Source organism: Natrix helvetica (assembly GCF_964273705.1).
Source record: "Natrix helvetica genome assembly, chromosome: 1".
Lineage (NCBI taxonomy): Eukaryota > Metazoa > Chordata > Lepidosauria > Squamata > Natricidae > Natrix > Natrix helvetica.
This window is the reverse complement of record NC_138548.1, coordinates 352,141,577-352,161,510: the sequence shown is the minus strand read 5'-3', so window position 1 is coordinate 352,161,510 and position 19,934 is coordinate 352,141,577. Positions and strand designations below refer to the sequence as shown.

General features: G+C 40.0%; 1 protein-coding gene across 1 annotated transcript in view; it reads left to right on the top strand.

Annotated features, from left to right (window-relative positions):
- Positions 1–995: 995 nt before the first annotated feature.
- LOC309384221 (vomeronasal type-2 receptor 26-like) overlaps positions 996–19,934 on the top strand; it is a gene marked incomplete at both ends in the record, with an annotated part of 46,321 nt that continues 27,382 nt past the window's right edge. Inside the window, 2 exons of the mRNA XM_081937462.1 lie at positions 996–1,097; positions 19,425–19,658. Of these exons, the coding sequence (XP_081793588.1) occupies positions 996–1,097; positions 19,425–19,658 (336 nt within the window). The remainder of the gene's footprint in view (positions 1,098–19,424; positions 19,659–19,934) is intronic.

Below are 19,934 nucleotides of genomic sequence, written 5' to 3'. Positions count from 1 at the left end.
AAATGATGAAGGACCGGATCATCCCAGGAATGAGAGACCTCTCCTTGCAAAAGAAACTGCTAATCAGAAGGGGAGTCTCATTCAAGGATGTGGTCGAGGAAGCCCAGGCAGCTGAGTCGTCGGATAACTCGGCAGCTCACGTAAGGAAAACCAGTGGGGTACACCAAACATTCAGGGAACCTGACTGGGCATCCAAAGTTCCGGAGTAATACATGAAGGGGACAATCCCGACACCATCCACCGCGTGTACTCAGAAAGGAGACAAAGCGCAAGGGACATAGAGGGCACGTAGCCATATTGCCCGGGTTTCATGGGATTCCATTCAAGAGCAGCGTGACATTTCTGGGAAGCCATCTGCCACAGATGCCAATGGAAATGCCACATTGCTGAGGTGTGCAGAGCATCCCAGCCCACCCCATCCCAGCCAAGACCCATGGCTTCATAGGGCAGACCAAACAACCCATGACCCAGCCAACAGCAGAATAGGAGGAGAGAGGAACAGTACCAAGCCCAGAGGGAGATCCATCACACCACTGTGGGTCATTCAGACACCTATGAAGGGGAGAAGTTCCATGCCACGGTGACCATTGAAGGGGGAACATGTAAGATGGAGCTGGACACAGGATCATATTTTACGATTGTGTCCTGGCAGACCATTAAGAAATTGAACCTGACAGCCAGCAAGAAGCTCCTCAAACCACCAAACGTCCGGCTCAACAACTACCAGGGGAACCGGATCCAAGTCTGCTGGGAACCGGTACTGCTGATGGACATCGAACCAGACAGCGGTCACTGCCAGGTGCATCGCTGAGCACATACAAAAGGACAAGGGGTTGTGAAATGTTCTGAACTGGGTGTTGAACGGGTGGCCACAGGAGAAGCTGAGTGAGGAGTTCCAGAGCTACAAGAGTAAGCAGGCAGAACTATCAACTATCAAGGGTTGCTTGTTGTGGGGGGAGAGAGTCATTGTACCGCAGAGGCTGAGGAGGCGAGCCATGGCAGCCCTCCATGAGGGTCACTCGGGGATATTACGGATGAAGGCACTCGCCCGGAGCTACATCTGGTGGCCCAATATGGATAAAGACATCACGGAGTGGGTAGCCACTTGCAGACCCTGCCAGGAGACATGACCAGCCCCACCCTGGACTCCCGTGCGAGAGTGGGAAGCAGCCAAGGGACCGTGGTCACACATCCACATCGACTTCGCTGGACCAGTGGAAGGCCAGACGTTCCTGATAGTGGTGGATGCTTACTCCAAATGGCTGGAGGTCATTATCATGCAATCAACTACGGCAGAGGCCACCATCAGAGCTCTCTGGAACCTTTTCATGACCCAAGGCCTACCCAACACTCTGGTCTCTGACAACGGCCCATAACTGACCACCAAGATGATGGAGGCATTCCTCGCAGAGCAGGGGATCAGGCATGTTCTCATTGCCCCATTCAATCCGCGAGCAATGGACAGGCAGAGCGAATGGTGAGGCTCACAAAAGAAACACTCACTGGAATGGGACCAGGAAGGTGGCAGGAAAAGGTCGACCAATTCCTTTTCACCCAACATATCACCCCTATGTGACCACCACCAAGAGCCCAGCAGAGCTATTGATGGGGAGAAGACTGAGGTCCAGACTCGACCATATTATTTTCTCCAGGTTTCCTTATTTTCAGCTAATAATGTTGTATCATGTCCAAGTTTTTTTTAATATATTTTTATTATTTTTACATTTAAAACAATGCAATACCGCGGAGTCGGAGTGACCATACATTCACATTATATACAGTTAGTTTCAACCATTAACAATTAATCTACTTAATACATTGTCTATCCTTCTGTCCAATCACAATATATACATTTATTCCAGTCTTGTCATCTTGTCTTATACCAATCATAAAATCTATTCCATACTTCAAAATATTCTGATTCCCCTTTATTTTTAAGTTCAAGAGTTAGCCTATCTGCTTCTGCACAGGCCAACACTTTTCTGATTATATCTAGCTCTGATGGTGTATTTTCTTTTTTCCAATACTGTGCATAGATTATGCATGCTGCAGTTAGTATATGTATAATTAGATAAAGTGTATCTTTCTTAAACCCCTCCGGTATTATGCCTAGGAGAAAAGTTTCTGGTTCAAACATAATTTGTTCTCCCACCATTTGTTCTAACCATGATTGAATCATTTTCCAATATTTTTTTGCCTCATTGCACGTCCACCACATATGATAGAAAGTGCCTGGTGTTTTTTTACACTTCCAACAGTTTGGGGCCAGATTTTTGAACATTTTGGAAAGCCGTGCTGGGGGGAGATGCCATCTGTAGAACATCTTATAAAGATTTTCTTTATATGCCATAGCCAATGTTAGTTTCTGATTAAGTATCCAAAGTTTTTCCCACTTAGCCAATTCCACATTGTAACCAAAATTTTTCACCCAGGCGACCATGGTTTCTTTGACATGTTCCTCCTCTAGCTTATATTCCAACAAGAATCTATACAGCACTTTGATCAGCCTGTTTTCTGTCTGTATCAAAAGTATCTAATATTGTGTAGTCTTTGGCAATACCTTCGATCTTCCTATCCTGTGCATACCTTGATTGTATCTGTAAATAAGACTACCATTCTACTTGTACTCCTAGTGATGTCAATTCTGATCTAGTTTTGATCTCCCCCTGTCTGTTCAATAACTCTTTATATGTGACTATATTTTCCATATTGGTTAAATTTGGGTGTATGTATGCTTCCATCGTAGATAGCCAAATAGGTATTTTGGTATAGTGGTCATGTTTAATTTTGTTCCATATTAGTAACAGATTGTCTGATGTAATGTCTACTAAAATATTTGTGTGCAGATCCTTTTTCATACCAGAGGAAGGCATGCCAGCCTGCTTGGAGGTCATGGCCTTCCAATTTGAGTAATCTTTTATTTCTCAGCATTATCCATTCCCTTAGCCATGTTAGAATGGACGCAGTATAATAAAGTTCCCAATCTGGTATGCCAAATCCTCCTTTTTCCTTAGTGTCTTGCATAGCCTTAAGTTTTATTCTTGGTTTTCTTCCCTGCCAAATAAATTTTGAAACCAATTGATTCAAATCCTTGAAGACACATTTTTATAATTTAATGGGAATATTCTGAAATAGGAAAAGAAATTTTGGTAATATATTCATTTTTATAACTGCGATCCTACCCATCAGGGACAGTTGTAGGTTTTTCCACCTTTCTAGATCTTTCTTAGTTTTATTAATCAAATTAGTATAATTATCTTCTTTGATGGTCATACACCTCGCAGATAAATGTATACCAAGATATTTAACTTTTTTTACAATTTGGATACCCAATTTCTTCGTTAACTCCTCTTTCGCTTTTGATGTCATATTTTTAGTCAGCATTTTGGTCTTTGTCATATTTATCTTTAAACCTGCTATTTTCCCATACTCAGTCAATTCCTCAATGAGTTTCGTACCAGACTTTATAGGATCTTCTAACACAAACACTAGATCGTCCGCAAAGGCCTGTAACTTAAATTGCTCCTTTTTGATTTCTAGTCCCTTTATCTGTACCTCTTTACGTACATTCCTGGCTAATACTTCTAGGGTTAATATAAACAGCAGGGGGGATAGGGGACAACCTTGTCTTGTACCTTTCTGGATTACAATACTTTGTGTTAATTCACCATTGATTATTACTTTGGCTTTTTGATTTGTATAAATTGCTCTGATCGTGTTTATAAATTTATCCCCACAATCCATGTATTCTAATTGTTGATGCAAAAATTCCCAGTTGACATTATCAAATGCCTTTTGGGCATCGAGAAAGATTAGTGCAACCTGTTTTTCATTGTGCACTTCATAATATTCAAGAATGTTCAGCATAGTTCTCATATTGTTTTTAATTTGTCTTCTGGGGAGGAATCCGTTTTGATCTGTATGGATGAATGATGTAAGAAATGTTTTCAACCGTTCTGCTATTATTGAAGCAAAAATTTTGTAATCTGCATTTAGCAGTGAGATTGGTCTGTAATTTTGTATAGACATCTGGTCTGTGTCCGCCTTAGGTAATAATACAATATTAGCCTCCGTCCATGATAACGGTGTCTTCGCCTCTTTCAACACAGCATTATAAACTTCCAACAACGTTGCAACAAGCATATCCTGGAATTCTTTATATATTTCCGCTGGCAACCCATCTGGCCCTGCAGCTTTATTATTCTTTTGTCTTTGTATGGCCTCAATTATCTCTGATGTTTTAATGTCCTCATTGAGCATGTCCTTAATCTCCTCTGGTACCTTTGGCAGATCTGACTTTTCCAGGTATTGTAGTATTCCTTCCTTTGTATAGTCTCGGTTTTCTCTATATAATTGTTCATAGAACTCTTGGGTAATCCTTTTCTTTTCCTCTAGTTGGTAGCGGATCTCGCCTTTTTCATCTTGTAGTTTATTGATCCAATTCTCCTGCTTCTGCTTCCTCAGCATATAGGATAGCCACCGCCCCGGTTTATTTGCATTCTCAAAGAAATTTTGTTTTGCTTTCTTTATAGATTGTGCCAATTTTGCTTTTTCAAATATAGCCAATTCATGTTTAATCAATTCCATATTTCCTTTTATCCTTCTGTTCTGCGGTTTCTTTTGAAGTTCACTCTCTAAATTTCCATACCTTTCTTTCAGCTCTCTTATTTTTAGGTTCTCAATTTTTTTCTTCCTAGCTGTGGCTGATATTGTGACCCCTCTTATAAATGCCTTAGTTGTATCCCATAAGTTTTGTATGGATGTATCTCCTGGCCCGTTTTCTTTGAAGAAAAATCTTAATTCCTGATTAACTCTTTTAATATATTCCTGATCTTTTAGGATTGATCTGTTGAGTAACCAACGATAACTGCCCTTTTGTTTTTTCCATATAATCCTCATGGGATTGTGGTCAACCCATAGATTGGGTTCTATATCTATCTCCTTCACTTCCGAAATTAACTCCATCGACAGCCAGACCATATCTATCCTTGACCAGGATTCATGTCTATTCGAGTAGAAGGTATATTGCTTACCCTCTGGACATCTTTCTTGCTATACATCATACATATTAAGTTCTTCAGCCATTTGGAAGAATGACCTTGGCAAAGTTCTCCTAGCTCCTTTTCTCTTCTTTCCACTTTTATAGTCCCATTTCGGGTCAACTATAGCATTGAAATCACCCAATAAACAAACATTTTCATTTCCCATCTCTCGAATAATGCTATGTAGTCTATGATAAAAATTTTCCTGGCCTTCATTAGGTGCATATATTACAACCAGTGACACCTTTTTTTGGTTTAACATTATTTCTACGATTAATATTCTCCCTTCCTCATCATGATAAATTAGTTTAGTCTGGATCGTGTCTTTAACATATAATGCTATTCCTCTTTTCTTTTGATCAGCTAATGCCGTGAAAAGTTTACCCCTCTAGGATAATCTAAGATCTGGATCTGTCTTTTAGTTATATGGACCTCTTGCATTGCAATTATATCGTAATTCAAATGTTTTAATTTATTAAATATTGTTTTCCTTTTCTGGGGTAAGTTTAGACCATTGATATTCAATGATAGAATCTTGATTTCTATGTGTATTTAGGTCGTGTACTTCTTGTTGCCTTTGTTTCTCTCACTTCCTTTGGTTCTTCCCCTTTTTCGTCTAGAACGACTTCTTTCTCCTTTCTTGTCTCCACTGGTTCCCTTTCTCTTCTTATCTGTGCCCTGAGTCCTTGCCTCCTTGCTCCCGACTGTTCTCCTTCGTCTTTCTCATCCTCCTGCCCAACAAGATTGTTGTAGAAATCTTCCGCTTGTTCCACTGTGTCTATTCTGAATCTTCTATCTCTCCAGGTTACCAGTACGCCCTCCGGCTTCAGCCATCTGAAGTTAATTTCAAATTTGTTCAGGGTATCATGTCCAAGTTTTGATTCCACAAATAAAACTTAGGACAGTAGTTTGCTTCGGTCGTTCTGTTTTACCTCACATTTTCTAGGGGCATCAGCTCCACCTTTTCCCCTGAATTCTCTTTTTCTTTCTCTTCAGCCCCTGCTGAGTTCTCGGTGTGTGGATAGCTGCCTACCTGGATTTGTCAGGCTGCTGGACCCCATGAAGCCAGTTTGCTGTTACCATTGTGTCCCTTGTGCAGAAGGGACCATCTCCACTCAGGAAGGTGGGTGACTCCAGAGAGAAAAGTTGCCCATGTCTATTTAGTTTTTAACATTCACAATGATTTCTACCAGTTTAATTGGTTCTTAGTCAATCTCACTTTCCCCCCTCCAGTTACAAAAGAAGGAGATACATTTTTCCCAAGCGAAGAGAGTTGGTTAAGTGTTGAAGAACTGTTTTATTATATTTTAAAATCCCTACATGGCTTGAGACCAAGTTATCCGAAGGACCATCTCTTCCTTCACATCCACTTGATCCACAAAATCAGGCAGGCAGGGAATGTTTCAATTTCCCATTCCTAAAATGTTACATCTGTTGGGATCCAGGAGAAGGACCTTCTCTGTGGGGGCTCCCTCCCTTGGGAACATCTTCCCCACAGAGATTAAGTGGTTCCCACTTTGTTCCTCTTTCACAAGGCCTTGAAGAAGGCCTTGTTTTGCCAATGGGCCTGGGAACTCCGAGTGGGATGGAGCCCACCAATTCATCTGATTGATTGTTGTCATCAGATGGCTGGGAGGGCTATTATTTTTATTGTTCATATGTTGTGTTGTTATTTTTCCAAGCCACCAAGAGACAATGAAAGTGTGTGAGAGAGACCATATAAATTCAAACAAACCAACAAACAAATAAATAATAAATAAATATGTATACGTTTTATAGACATACCAAAAAACTCAGCTTGCTCCAGAAAAACAACCCACATAAAATATATATAAATGTGAAGCACATAATTTGTATTAAAGAATAGGAATGGGGAAAAGGAAGATATTTAAAAATCTATCTGTAGTTATATAGTCATGGATATTTCCTATGTGAAATTTTAATTTATTATAAAAAAGAGGAATCTGCTAGTACTTTCTGTAAATCCTCCTCTTTCAATTGCATCTTAAATAATAAGCATTTTCCCCCACCCCAATTATATTATATCTCCATCCAAAAGTTGTAAACTTTTTTAGCATTGCATTAACTGTTATCTGAAAATGTTTTAACCAGAATATTTCAAAGAATCTGGATATCAAGTTTTAAACAGGACATGAACATTTCAATTTAAAGAGGGGAAATCTTGATGTAGACTTTTGTGAAATTTGAGTTTCATCATTATTATTATTTTGCTTGTTAGGGAAACTGCTTTTTTTTCTATGAATGGCACAAGTCATGAATTCACTCCTTAATATCTGAAATAAAAGTAGTATTCCAATACCTCCAAATCATTCTCTTAGCAATTCTCCAAAAAGTCGAATTCCACATTTTTGGAATGTAATTAAACATATAGTTAACTTCTTTATTATTGAAATATTTCCACACAAGTAAAGAAGGTGGGGGCTGCATTGGTTTTTTGCAGATGCTGAACAGTGCGTGAGATGCCCTGAGGACCAGTATCCCAACAAGGAGAGAACTCAGTGTGTTCCTAAGGTGATAACCTTCCTATCCTCCACAGAAGATTTGGGGATCATCCTTACTTCCTTTGCTTTACTTTTCTCTTTGACCACCTGCTTTGTTTTAAGCATCTTTGTTAAGCACATGGAAACTCCAGTAGTCAAAGCCAACAACCGGGACCTCTCCTACCTGCTCCTTATTGCCCTCCTGCTTTCCTTCTTGTCTTCCTTCCTCTTCATTGGGCAGCCAAGGAAAACCACCTGCCTTCTGCGACAAGCAGCCTTCGGCATCATTTTCTCAGTGGCTGTCTCTTCTCTCTTGGCCAAAACCATCATGGTGGTGCTGGCCTTCCTAGCCACCAAGCCAGGCAATAATGTGAGGAAATGGCTGGGGAAGCCTTTGGGCAAGTTCATTGTCCTCTCTTGCTCTGTTGCCCAAGTTATGATCTGCACTATCTGGTTGGGTACAGCTCCTCCGTTCCCAGATGCAGATATGGATTCCCATGCAGGAGAGATTGTGCTGAAGTGCAATGAAGGCTCAGTTATCATGTTTTATGCTGTGCTTTGCTATATGGGCCTCCTGGCAGCTGTCTGTTTCACAATGGCTTTCCTGGCTCGGAGGTTGCCTGGAGCCTTCAATGAAGCCAAGCTGATCACCTTCAGCATGTTGGTCTTCTGTAGCGTTTGGATCTCCTTTGTGCCCACCTACCTGAGTACCAAGGGGAAGTACATGGTGGCTGTGCAGGTCTTCTCCATCTTGGCCTCCAGTGCTGGACTGCTTGGTTGCATCTTTTTCCCCAAGTGCTACATTATTCTTTTGCGACCTGATTTGAATAGAAAAGAGCAGCTTATTCTGAAAAGCAAAACAGAAATATGATTTTGAAAATATGCACAACTTAGCAAGCAGCATGAGACTCATTTGCTTACCTCTGTTTCCGAATAGAAATGTTTTGCTCAAACATGATAATTCCTTATGGAAGTTTATTGTTTTTGTTTTATATTTACATTTTAAGTAACACCCAGTTTGTTTAAAGTAAAATATTCTTCAAAGTATAGTAAAATCGGAATTTCACATTCTTTACACACACACAATTAGCTGAAGAAAGGAAAGAAATATTAATTAGAACTTCTGCAGAAATCAAATTCAATATTTTGTGAGAATTTGACTATTGTCCTCTGACTGCATGTAGTTCTGTGATGTATGTGAATCGTTTTGTGCTGTGACATCAGATTTCTTGGGTTCAGTGTGCACTTGATCCTTTCCCCGATAGAAAAGGAAGAGCTTGGGTTTAACTATTCTCTTTGAGAAACTGTAGATTTGTATTGTCTTCTCTACTTCTATGATGATTTGTTCCAATAAACAGAGTTCCTGTGGTGAATGATGGCATTCTGTTACCCTTGTGATCTTTATCCACCATTCTATTGTCCCGTGAAAACATCTATAAATATTATTGCCGTTGGCTAACTTGGAGTTTTTGAAGCTCTTTTTTCTCTCTAGAATAAAATATCAATGATTTAGTAAGAGCAAAAACCTCATAGTTGCCAAAGTTTGTATATTTAAAAACAGAGGAATACTTATGATAATGCGTAACCTTCATTCTTAAATTGACAAATACCATAGTTTTATAGTAGAAAAAATTTGTAGACAGCTTGCAATTTCACCCCCAAACAGGCACAGTCATTTTCTGATTTGTCCGTCCTCATCCATCTCGGTACTAGTAGTCCTCACTTACTGACCACAATAGAGACTGGCAGCTCCATCACTAACTGGCACAGTTGTTACCCTTGATGTCAGACTGTGTTGATTTACAATGTCAGTTTTGACTGGGGTTGTGAAATGAATTCTGCCTGATTATTAGATGCCACGTCATGTGATCATCATTTTCAGTTTCCAAATTGACTTTGCTTGTATGTATGAAGGTTGTATGAAGGTTGCCAATTACGATACTGTGGCTCTTGTAAATACATGCTACTTGCCAAGCATCTAAATTACAGCTGCGACCTCAAGGACCGTTCATAAGTCTCCTTTTCAGTGCTGTCATAACTTTCAACAGTTGCTGAATTAGGAATCCATTTAGCACGAATTACCTATATGTAAAAATGAAGGCGGTTAAATCTCCTTTTGTGTGCAGAAATCCCTTTAAAAGAACATAGATTTTTCTTTTCATTGTCTATTTGAGTCTCCGTATCCCATTTTCCATACACATCAGTGATGAAGTGCTACATGTCACTATATCATGGCCTGGAAGAAAAATTCATCTGTGTTAAGGAAAATATACCAGCATGAATATACGCTGATTATATTCATAGGTTTGTGGTTCCAAGAATAAGAGAGCCAGTGTTCTACAAGTCAATGGGGAAGAATCACAGGGCAGGATGAAAGCTTGAGATATATAAAAACGCTAAGGCGGGGGTTGTCAAACTCAAGGCCCAGGGGCTGGATCTTGTCCATGGGGTGCTTAGATGTGGTCCGTGGGGCCATCCTGGAAACAGCAGAAGCCCATGCTGCAGTGCCTCTGCCAGTGAAGACGGAGCTCAGAGGGTTGCAGGAGGCCATTGAAGCTGAAAACTGAGCTCGGGAGAGTGTTTTTGCTGGGAGAGCGCTCAGACTATCACAGGTGCCCCTGACACAAGTGATGTTGAGCTGACTGTGCCCACATTGGCCCCTGAAGGTCAGACACAACCTGATGCCGCCTTCAATGAATTGTATCCAAGGCCATTAAAGGAGCTTGCTTGTTCTTTAGGGAAAAAATGATTTATTCAGTTTATGAAATTCTGGAGATGTGATAAAAAGTACTGTGGAGGAGCAAATATTTCCTTATTATAATCTTATCTCAGTATTTAATCAGGTAGCTTTATTAGCAGATCGTGGGACTTTTATACATGTTCATATATTGCCCGCATTTTTACCCCATCGCATTCCAGAGATTCTTATCACATAGCTAAGAAATTATGAAATGGATTTTTGTATTAATGATGAATACGCAATCAGCATGTCATGGGGCACATTTTCAAATTATCTGCTGAAGTCAAGACGCTTGATGTCTGTTGCATCTTCCATAAAGTGAATTTGGCAAGACCTCTTCAAGAAATCCATTCCAACATTCAGCAAGTACCACAGTGTTTTAGGGGAATTCATGATATACCGTTTCCTGATATAAGCTGCTCTTCAACCCTGAAGTTGGCCTGACTGTGGCCATTTTCTTTATTGTTGCTTCAGTGCTGACACAGGCTGGAGCTTGAAGGGAAGGGAGGGGGGAAGTAGAGGTAGTTGGGAGGTTGTAGCCAAAATAAAATTATTTCCCCTGGGAACCAAGGGCATTTGTGCATGTGCTCGTCAGGAAGAGACTGGGGTCGTCTGTCTACTGACCTGCAAGCTGATTGGACCATGTGATGGTCCCGGGCAAAGTGACAAAAACTTTTACTTTTAATTAGGTGAAAATCAGTAGGACTTTTAGAGCCGGTTTTCACCAGTTTTATGCCGATATGATATGTCCCAATAAATTGTTCTTTGGGGAAGATGCTTGACTCAGAGTTCTTATTGTTGTGGATGGTTTAGTTTGAAGTGAGGATGAAATCAGCAATCTTTTAGTCCTTCCCTTGGGGCCTCTGGAAGGCCTCCTGCAACCCACTAGTTGAAAGAAATTTTACTCTATTGTTGCATATCTTAGAGAAGTCCTGGATCCAGGGTCTTTTTAAGATTGATCACTGAAAAGTTGAAGGTTGTAAGAGTTGCATCAGCAAGTTTTCCAGCTGCCTTGCATGAGATCACCCAGAGCTTTGGGACATTGCAGAGAGAATGATTCCAATTATAGTTACTCACATTTTGCTTGTCTTCCAGCCGATCTCCCCAATGATTGTCTTCAGTGTAAACAACAAAGTTATGAACAACATGATTTGATGACTTATTCCAGAAAGTCTGGGTGTTTTAATGCATTTTGCCACTAATGGATCTGAAGAATTTATTTTTAACTTCTTCAGGCTCAGGGGTTTTTTAGTTAAATGTTTTTTAAAAACTTGTAGGGGTTCTGGGGTTGGGGGGTGGGTGGGTCAGGTCAGGAGCGATGACAGAGCCAGGTCACCAGGTGTGGTCACGAGCAGAAGGAGCGGAAGGGAGGAGGTGGGGGAGGATATCGTTCCAATACAGGGCTCTTTGATTCCAACGGTCGTAGGGAGGGGCAGATACGAAGACAGATTAAGATCTCGCAGTCGGTTGGGAGACCGTGGGTGCTGGTTACACCCGGTCGATTGTACCAACCCCCGCGTTCTAGGTGGTCAGGAGCTGCAGACCCAGGGCCTGAGGCTGTTGCTATGCAACGCGAAGTCCGTTGTTAATAAGGCCCCCCTCATTTATGATCTAATCTTGGAGGGGGAGCCGGACCTCGCGGGAATAACGGAGACCTGGTTGGGCCACGAGGGAGTTTTACCCCTCGTGGAAATGTGCCCACCAGGTTACCGAGCATTTCACCAGCCCCGGGCCCAGGGAAGGGGCGGTGGGGTAGCAGCGATTATTCGGGAGGATTTAGAGCCGAGGGAGTCCACTGTGCCACAGACGTCCGGGTGTGAATCCCTTGTCATGAAATGGGGCCCTGGGAGACAGTTTGAACCCTGACAATAAACTGATTTTAATGACAATGAGTTAAAGTTGACAAGGTGAGATGTTGTACTTAAACATAGGAATTAGGGAGGAATCTCAAATCTCTTTGAAAAGGCAGTGTAATGGCCATTGGTGTTCATGGGAAATTCTCTGATTGACAGGTGGAGGATGAAATCTGCCATCTTTCAGTCCTTCCTTTGGGGCCTCTGGAAGGCCTCCTGCAACTCACTAGTTGAAAGTAATTTTACTCTATTGTTGCATATCTTAGAGAAGTCCCTGGATCCCGAGTCTTTTTAAGATGGATCACTGGAAAAGTTGAAGGTTGTAAGAGTTGCATCAGCAAGTTTTCCAGCTGCCTTTTAGTTTACCCAGAGCTTTGGGACATTGCAGAAGGAATGATTCCAATTATAGTTAGTCACATTTTGCTTGTCTTCCAGCCGATCTCCCCAATGATTGTCTTCAGTGTAAACAACAAAGTTATGAACAACATGACTTGATGACTTATTCCAGAAAGTCTGGGTGTTTTAATGCATTTTGCCACTAATGGGCCTGAAGGATGCATCTGGAGAGAATTTATTTTCAACTCCTTCAAATATAAAATGTTGGCTGAGATCTGGAACAAGACAAATCGGAGAAAATATATTTGATGAGAACAAGCGATTCTTCCTAAGATGCTAACTATGCTGATTATTCCTCTGCTTTTGCCCTGTATAATTTGTGGGGTGCTGAGGTTGAAATGTCCCTTAAATTTGAAACCAGACGAAACAAAGCTACTAATTACTACAGACCAGGAGAGCTTCTTATCAGTGGGATCACTAATTTCAAAATTGCTTATGATTCGTTAAGCTTTTGGTTTGACAGAGATCCCATTGTTGATTGGAGTTTGTAAGTCTCTATGCATTATTTCTTCGCTCTATTTCTTGTGTGTGAGAGATTGTAAGCAACAACCATATATGAGGGAAGTCCATTGGTAGCTCATATCATAAATGGAAACAAGAAGCCTGGAAAGAAACTACTCAAACGATTCTATGTATCTTTGACTTAGTTCAGGGTTAAAGTTGGAAATCTCTTTTGTACTTTCCAAGATTTTGTATTAACCCTGCATGCAAGTATTAAAAAGCTCTCAGTTATTATTTTTAGAACACATTTTCTCTTTTACTTCCTTGATGTTGGGGAAGAATATCATATTCCTAAGCTTAAAATGCCTCAGAGATCCCTTAATTAAGCAGTCTCTGTCCCTTATCAGGTTCCCTTTTCTTGTCTCTCCAGATTTACATGCTTAGAAAAATAGATTTCAGCCAAGTGAAGGAATTTATTTCCTCCCAGTCAGAAGAGCCTTAGCCTGAATGCCATCTGCAGGTTTATTATATTGCATGTAGTTTCTGCACCAAGAGTGGAGCTGCAGTAAATGAAAAATTTATTCTTCTGGTGCTCAAGCTTTTGTGTGTTGCAGCTACTCTGACATGAACTATAACAAACTCTGCTGTAAAATTAAACACTGAATGAAATACTCCTCAGTCTGGATAGAAAAAAAATTGAGGACAGGAGAGTAAAGAGAGTGGGGTGGATGTAATTTTCTCTTCTGGGCTTATGGTTTAAGTTAGCAAAGCATCTGCTGGGCAAAGGGTGGGTGGGTGGGGGATGATCCTGAGATTACTTGTTTTGGGTTCTTTAGATCCCAGGTTCTTATACTGACTGCTCCAATATACGTCCATTTGGCTCTTCCTCACCAGAGAAGGTCTGCTACAGGAAAAGGCTTGGAAATTATTGAATATATTTGCAGGGAAACAAACTGATATTTTGGTGGCTGTAAATCATCTTAAGTATGATAAGTATTTATTACTATTCCAATCTAAAGAGAATTTTTTAAATATGTTGTTCTGAGGAAATATGGGGTTTAAAACGTGATGTACTCATATTTCCAGAAGAGACTTCACAGAGTACTGGAAAGCCCTGTCCTTCCATTTTGCCTTTGAGGAGATTAACCAAAATCCCCAAATCTTACCCAATGTCACCTTGGGCTACAATATTTATGATAATGGTGTCACCACAAAACGAACTTCGGAGGCTTTGCTGGATCTGCTATCAAAGGGAGAGGCAGATGTTCCAAATTACAGCTGTGGAAAGAGGAGAAACACACTGGTAGTGCTTGAAAAAGTCGGTGCAGACATGTCCATCCATATCTCAAGTTTTCTGAACCTCTACAAGATCCCTCAGGTAGATCACAGGTGTGACTGCTTGGCCATTTGAAAGGGGACAGGTTCCCCATGGCCCTGATGTGCACCAAAAGTTGGGGAAGAAGGTTGAAGAATCTGAATAAGATGTGAATTGCATGAGATTCTTGTATCAGGTCTCTTGTTCAGATTGGGGGATCCCGTGGGGCATATGGGGAAGAAAAATTGTTATGGTTATTGTGGTGAAGGTTGTGGTGGGAAAGCTGCAGTGTTTGAGCAGGGAAGCTCTATCCTGCCTGCCTTCTTTGGAACATCCATACCAGAAAAAATGGGCAGAAACCGAGCAGCAAGAATAAATTTTGCTCAACACTGGGAATAAAAATGCAATTCTGACTGTATCATAAACCCAGTCTTGCATAATAGGCAGCAATTTGATAATATTTATACCTACTAGAAGTTAAACTATATATTTCCCATCAGAAGATGATGTCACGTAGTATGGCATGTATAATAATAGATTGCACCGAGAATAAAACTTAAAATAATGCAAGATATATGTGAAAGGGGAGGTTTGAAAATGCCCAACTTAAAATTATACTATGAAGCAGTAGTTTTATCAACAATTAGCGATTGGATTAATTTAACAGAGGATAGCATATTGAATATTGAGGGAAATGATTTGCTATACGGTTGGCATGCTTACTTAATATATGGTAAGAAGGTGGACAAGAATTTCAAAAGCCATATTTTAAGGAATGCTCTACTGCGTGTCTGGAAAAAATATCAATATAAGTTAAATGATAAGATACCTATGTGGGTAGTGCCCAGACACGCAATAGAGAATATAAGTATAGAACAAAAACAGGATGTAATTACATATAGAGAGCTTCTTAACATAGAAAGAGGTGTACTACAGCTAAAGCCTTTGAATGTACTAAGAGAGGAAAGGGTGATTCAAACCTGGTTTCAGTGTGGACAGTTACAGGCTAGATGGAAAAAAGATCAGAAAATTGGCATCATGCAAAATGAGGATAATTTGGTAAAACAAATTAGGGACCAGGGTCAAATGCACATAAAAAGATTGTATAATATACTGATAGAAATAGATTCTGAAATAGAGTTAGTTAAAGATTGTATGATAAAATGGGCACAAAACTTTGAAGAACCAATAATGATGGAAACATGGGAAAAGATTTGGGTAAGAAATGTAAAATTTACGCAAGCTCAAAACTTGAGAGAGAATTTCTATAAGATGTTTTATAGATGGCATTTAGATCCTAAAAAGTTAGCTTGTATGTATCCGAATTTACAACCTAAATGTTGGAAATGTGACTGTGCTGATGCTACATATTACCATATATTGTGGACTTACAAAAAAGTTAAAGCATTTTGGATAAAAATATGGTGGATTATGCAAAATATTCTTAAAAAGAGGATAAAGTTCACTCCCCAGCTGTTGTTGTTAGGGATAATTACAGACTGTACAGTTATAGAGACTAATTTGATTCTGAATTTAACAACGACAGCAAGATTGCTGGTGGCACAGTACTGGAAGAAGGAAGAGTTGCCTACTATTCAAGATTGGACGTTAAAAGTAGTAAACAGCAGAGATGGCCAAAATTTCAGCATATCTCAAGGACCATTCAGATGAGAAATACAAGTTGGAATGGAGAAGATGGATTGAATATATTCAAAATAAATATCGGACTAAGAAATTCCAATTATCTTATGAGTGAAAGAACAAGGATTGTTATAATTTATCTAAAGTTAGCTTAACAAAGGAAGAGTTAAAGTACAAGAGGAGGAAGATGTTAAAGTTAATTAGCTTATGTTAGCATATGATTGTTAAATGTTTATACCCTGTATTTTGCTCTGGGAGGTTGGGGGGAGGGAGGGTTGGAGGGGGGCTGGGATCGGGGTGGAGGGAGGGGAGGGGAAGGGGATATATTTGTAAAATTTATTAAAACTCTTTAATAAAAAAATAAAAAAATAATTTATAGATAGCTTTAAGTCAGGGGTAGAGGGCTAAAAGTTTAGAAATATTGCAAATTTGCAGATATGTTAAAATAAAATTATTTAGAAAATCCACAGATTCTTATTTTTGTCTGTTTCTTCATTCCTGTTCCTTTTTAGATTTAATCATTTCCTATTTCAGTATTGCTAATTTTGCTTTTTTTTTTAGTTAGCAGATTTTAAAAAAAATCCATATTCTTTTTCATATTCATATGTGTGTATACACATATGAACAGATACACAGACATAGAAATAGAAATGTGTATTTATCATGAAAAAACATGATGGATATTATAGTAGCAAATAATTTATCTTAAGACCAAAAGAATTATTGTAAAATAAATTGGTTGTTTAAATATTTAATTTAAATAACTGATTTAATTATTTAGTTTAATTTCACTATTTAAATATAAGTTAAAAGTTGACCTAGTACAATATTTAATTCCTTTAAATGTCACCCATTCATTCTCCTTTTCAGGTCCGTTCCACTTTTCCTCCCCTGGTTTTGAGGGACAGAAAACTATTCCCTTTTTTCTACTCCACTTTTCCCAAAGAAACAAGTCAGTATCTAGGAATCCTCAAACTCCTCCAGTATTTCAAGTGGACATTGACTGCACTGCTTGCTGCAGATACCGAAAATGGAGAGAAATTTCTGAGACTCTTCACATCCATACTTGACCAGAATGGCATTTGCATTGCTTTTACAATGACCATTTCAGAGTATCTGTATGATTATAAGGAGAAGGATGCCGGACTTTTATATAGAAAAGCTGGGATCTTTATTTACCATGATGAGGTTCAAACCTTTGTGCATGGATTTTCAGGTACACTAAATTCCCTGATGAAGAAGAAGGGATACGTTGTTGGGAAAGTTTGGATCATAACATCTATTTGGGACCTAACTTTCCAGATGTCATTCACTCCAAAGTTCAATGAAAAAAGCTACCGTATCTTTTCTTTTCTTAGTCACACAAATAAAAAAATAAATTATGATGAACAACTTGAGTCTTTTACTGAAAGATATGTGTATGGAATCTATTCCTGTTCCTATTCAAAGCCTGCCCCATCCGTGAAAGGCTGGAGAAGGTGCAGAGAGAAAAAGAAACGGAGGCCAATGTCTCAAGAGTTGAGGGAAAGGATTTTGTCCATGGACGGCTACCACATTTACCACACAGTCTGGACAGTTGCACATGCTTTACATACAGCTTATGCTCTCCAGTCCCAGCGAAGGGCCACCAACAATGGAAACAGATCCGGAGTTCAACAGTTGCAGCCTTGGCAGGTACTTTTCCATCCCAAAGTGTTTGAAGAGGCAGAGACAGGCTTGAAGTAACAACAGCTCTTTATTAACATTGGAACAAGTATGTACAAATCAGCAACTGCTTGGTCTGACAGCAGCCCTTTTATAGGGAGCTGTCAGACCTTTCAGCCAATAGGCTTGAATCTCTGTTCCCACCGGAACAGAGGATCTTGGTGGAAACCATGGTAGCTGGCTTGGATATCTAACACAAAGGTTTCTACTGAAGGGAAGAATCCAGTCTCCCATCCTGGAATTTAAGGCCTTTTTATGGAGAGTTGGCATAAACCAATTAGTACATTTAATTTTACTTTTATCCAATAGTATGAAGGTGGGGAATTATATGGTGTCCAGATTCATCTTCGACTGGCAGATCTTTTGCAGCTTTCCAATAAATTGATATAAGCGCTTATTTACTATCTGACTGAAGAGGTACAATCATTCCTCTTAAGAACCCTCATTTGGATCAATCAAACTTCTTGTAAGCTGTCTTAGAAGACGCAGTCTACTGTTTCAGTTTGGAAATTTGAAGAACAATTTATGTGTTGAATACAGCAGTTTCTTTTCATTTGCCTTTTGTACTACTTTGAATTATAATGATCTTTCTCTACGTAACATTCCAATGACATCACTTTAGGGTGAGCAGGAGGGACCAGCTCAGACACTGTTGGAAGAAATGTCCTTCTGGGTTCAGTTCCAAGTGGGGAAAAAGAGACTGGAAACATGGAGGCTGCTTTGAAAGATGGTTTAATGGTGGACAGGATCACATGGCTTGAGTTCCTGAACAGAAAAGGGGGATCACATGCTTCCATATGTTGGGTGAAGAAGAAAAGAGGGGAGAAAGGGGGGCTTGCTGAGAGTTCCTGGGTTTTTTATACTCTCTGTTTGGCCCCACCTATCTGTTTCCTGTTCCTGTATAAGAAATGTATTGTGATTGGTTGTCAGACTCCCAGGGGTGGGTGTCTTAGCTAACTTTGTAGGTTTTGTTCCTTTTGAATCTGAAGCTTGGTAGTGTTCCCAGATGCCATGTGGTGAGTTTTTGTAGAAGGCTAATCCTACATTTGTTATGTAGAGTAGATTATCCCAGGCTTTAATGGCTCATTGACAAAATGGGGTGGGGGGGGGCAGGAAGCTACAGGGAATTACTTTGTCTTTAAAACCATATTTCTCCCTTTTCACATCCAAGGAAATATAATATTCTGCCTTTTCAATATTTCCCAGGATATTTCATTTTCTAGGAGAGGGGTGGGTGCTAACTTCCTACATTACCAAGAAAGCTTCTGTGGCTGAGGGGTGAACAAGTACTTGGCTTTCCCATCTCCTTGACCTATATCTCCTCTCCTAGTTCCTATTTTGCACCTAGGCTATCCGAGAAATATGCCTTTCGTTTTTCTCAACTTCTTCGTTCTGCTCGTAACCATAATGTCTCCTTCATCCTCTGTCCATGAGTGAGACAGTCATAAGTTTTGTTCAGCTGCATTGGTGCTAAAGTAGCCTTGCATTCTTTAGTCTGAAACCATCTGAGGGCAGCTTCCAGGTGTTTCAAACCTATTCGACTGGGTCACCCATGATCCGGAAAGGGAGTGAAGCCACTGTTAAATGACTTGAGAGGAGAAACAAATACCAGACCAGCATTGGTTGGTTCCAGATCCAGGAAGGATGGGAAGCTCTTCAGATTAGTTTTGGGGAATTGTTCTTAGCCTCTCAGCCAAGCCTTGAGTTACAGGGAAGACATCTGTGGAATCAGGAGAGTTTAGATCTCAATTCCACTTTCTTTAACAGATTCATTTCTCTTTGCTATTTTAGCTTCACCCTTTCCTGCACGTCTCCCAGTATTACAATAATTCCATAGAGGGAGTCTATTTGGATGAGAAAGGGGACCTGGAGGCTGACTTTGACATCACGTACTGGGTGAGGTTTCCCAATTGGTCAGTTTACAAAACGAAAGTTGGGAGTCTGGAAAGAAAGGGATGCTCAGAGGACACATTCAAGTTCAGAATGGACCAGGATGCAATCAGAAGGGTCATACAGGTCGATGAGGTATGGAACATAATTTCTTTTATTTCCACATATTGAATATCTTGTTTAATATCTGTTCCCTTTTCCCATTTGGCCACTCAGGTATGTGTCAAAAGGACCCCTTCAGCCATCGTGTTCAGGGTTTCTGAATTCAGGGAAAACAAGAGATTTCTGCAGGGATGTTCTTAATAGGCTGCCATAAAGAAGAGGGGGTCAACGTATTTTCCAAAGTACCAGAGGGCAGGACAAGAAACAATGATTAGGGGACAGGAGGGTAAAACATGAAAGAACTGGGGA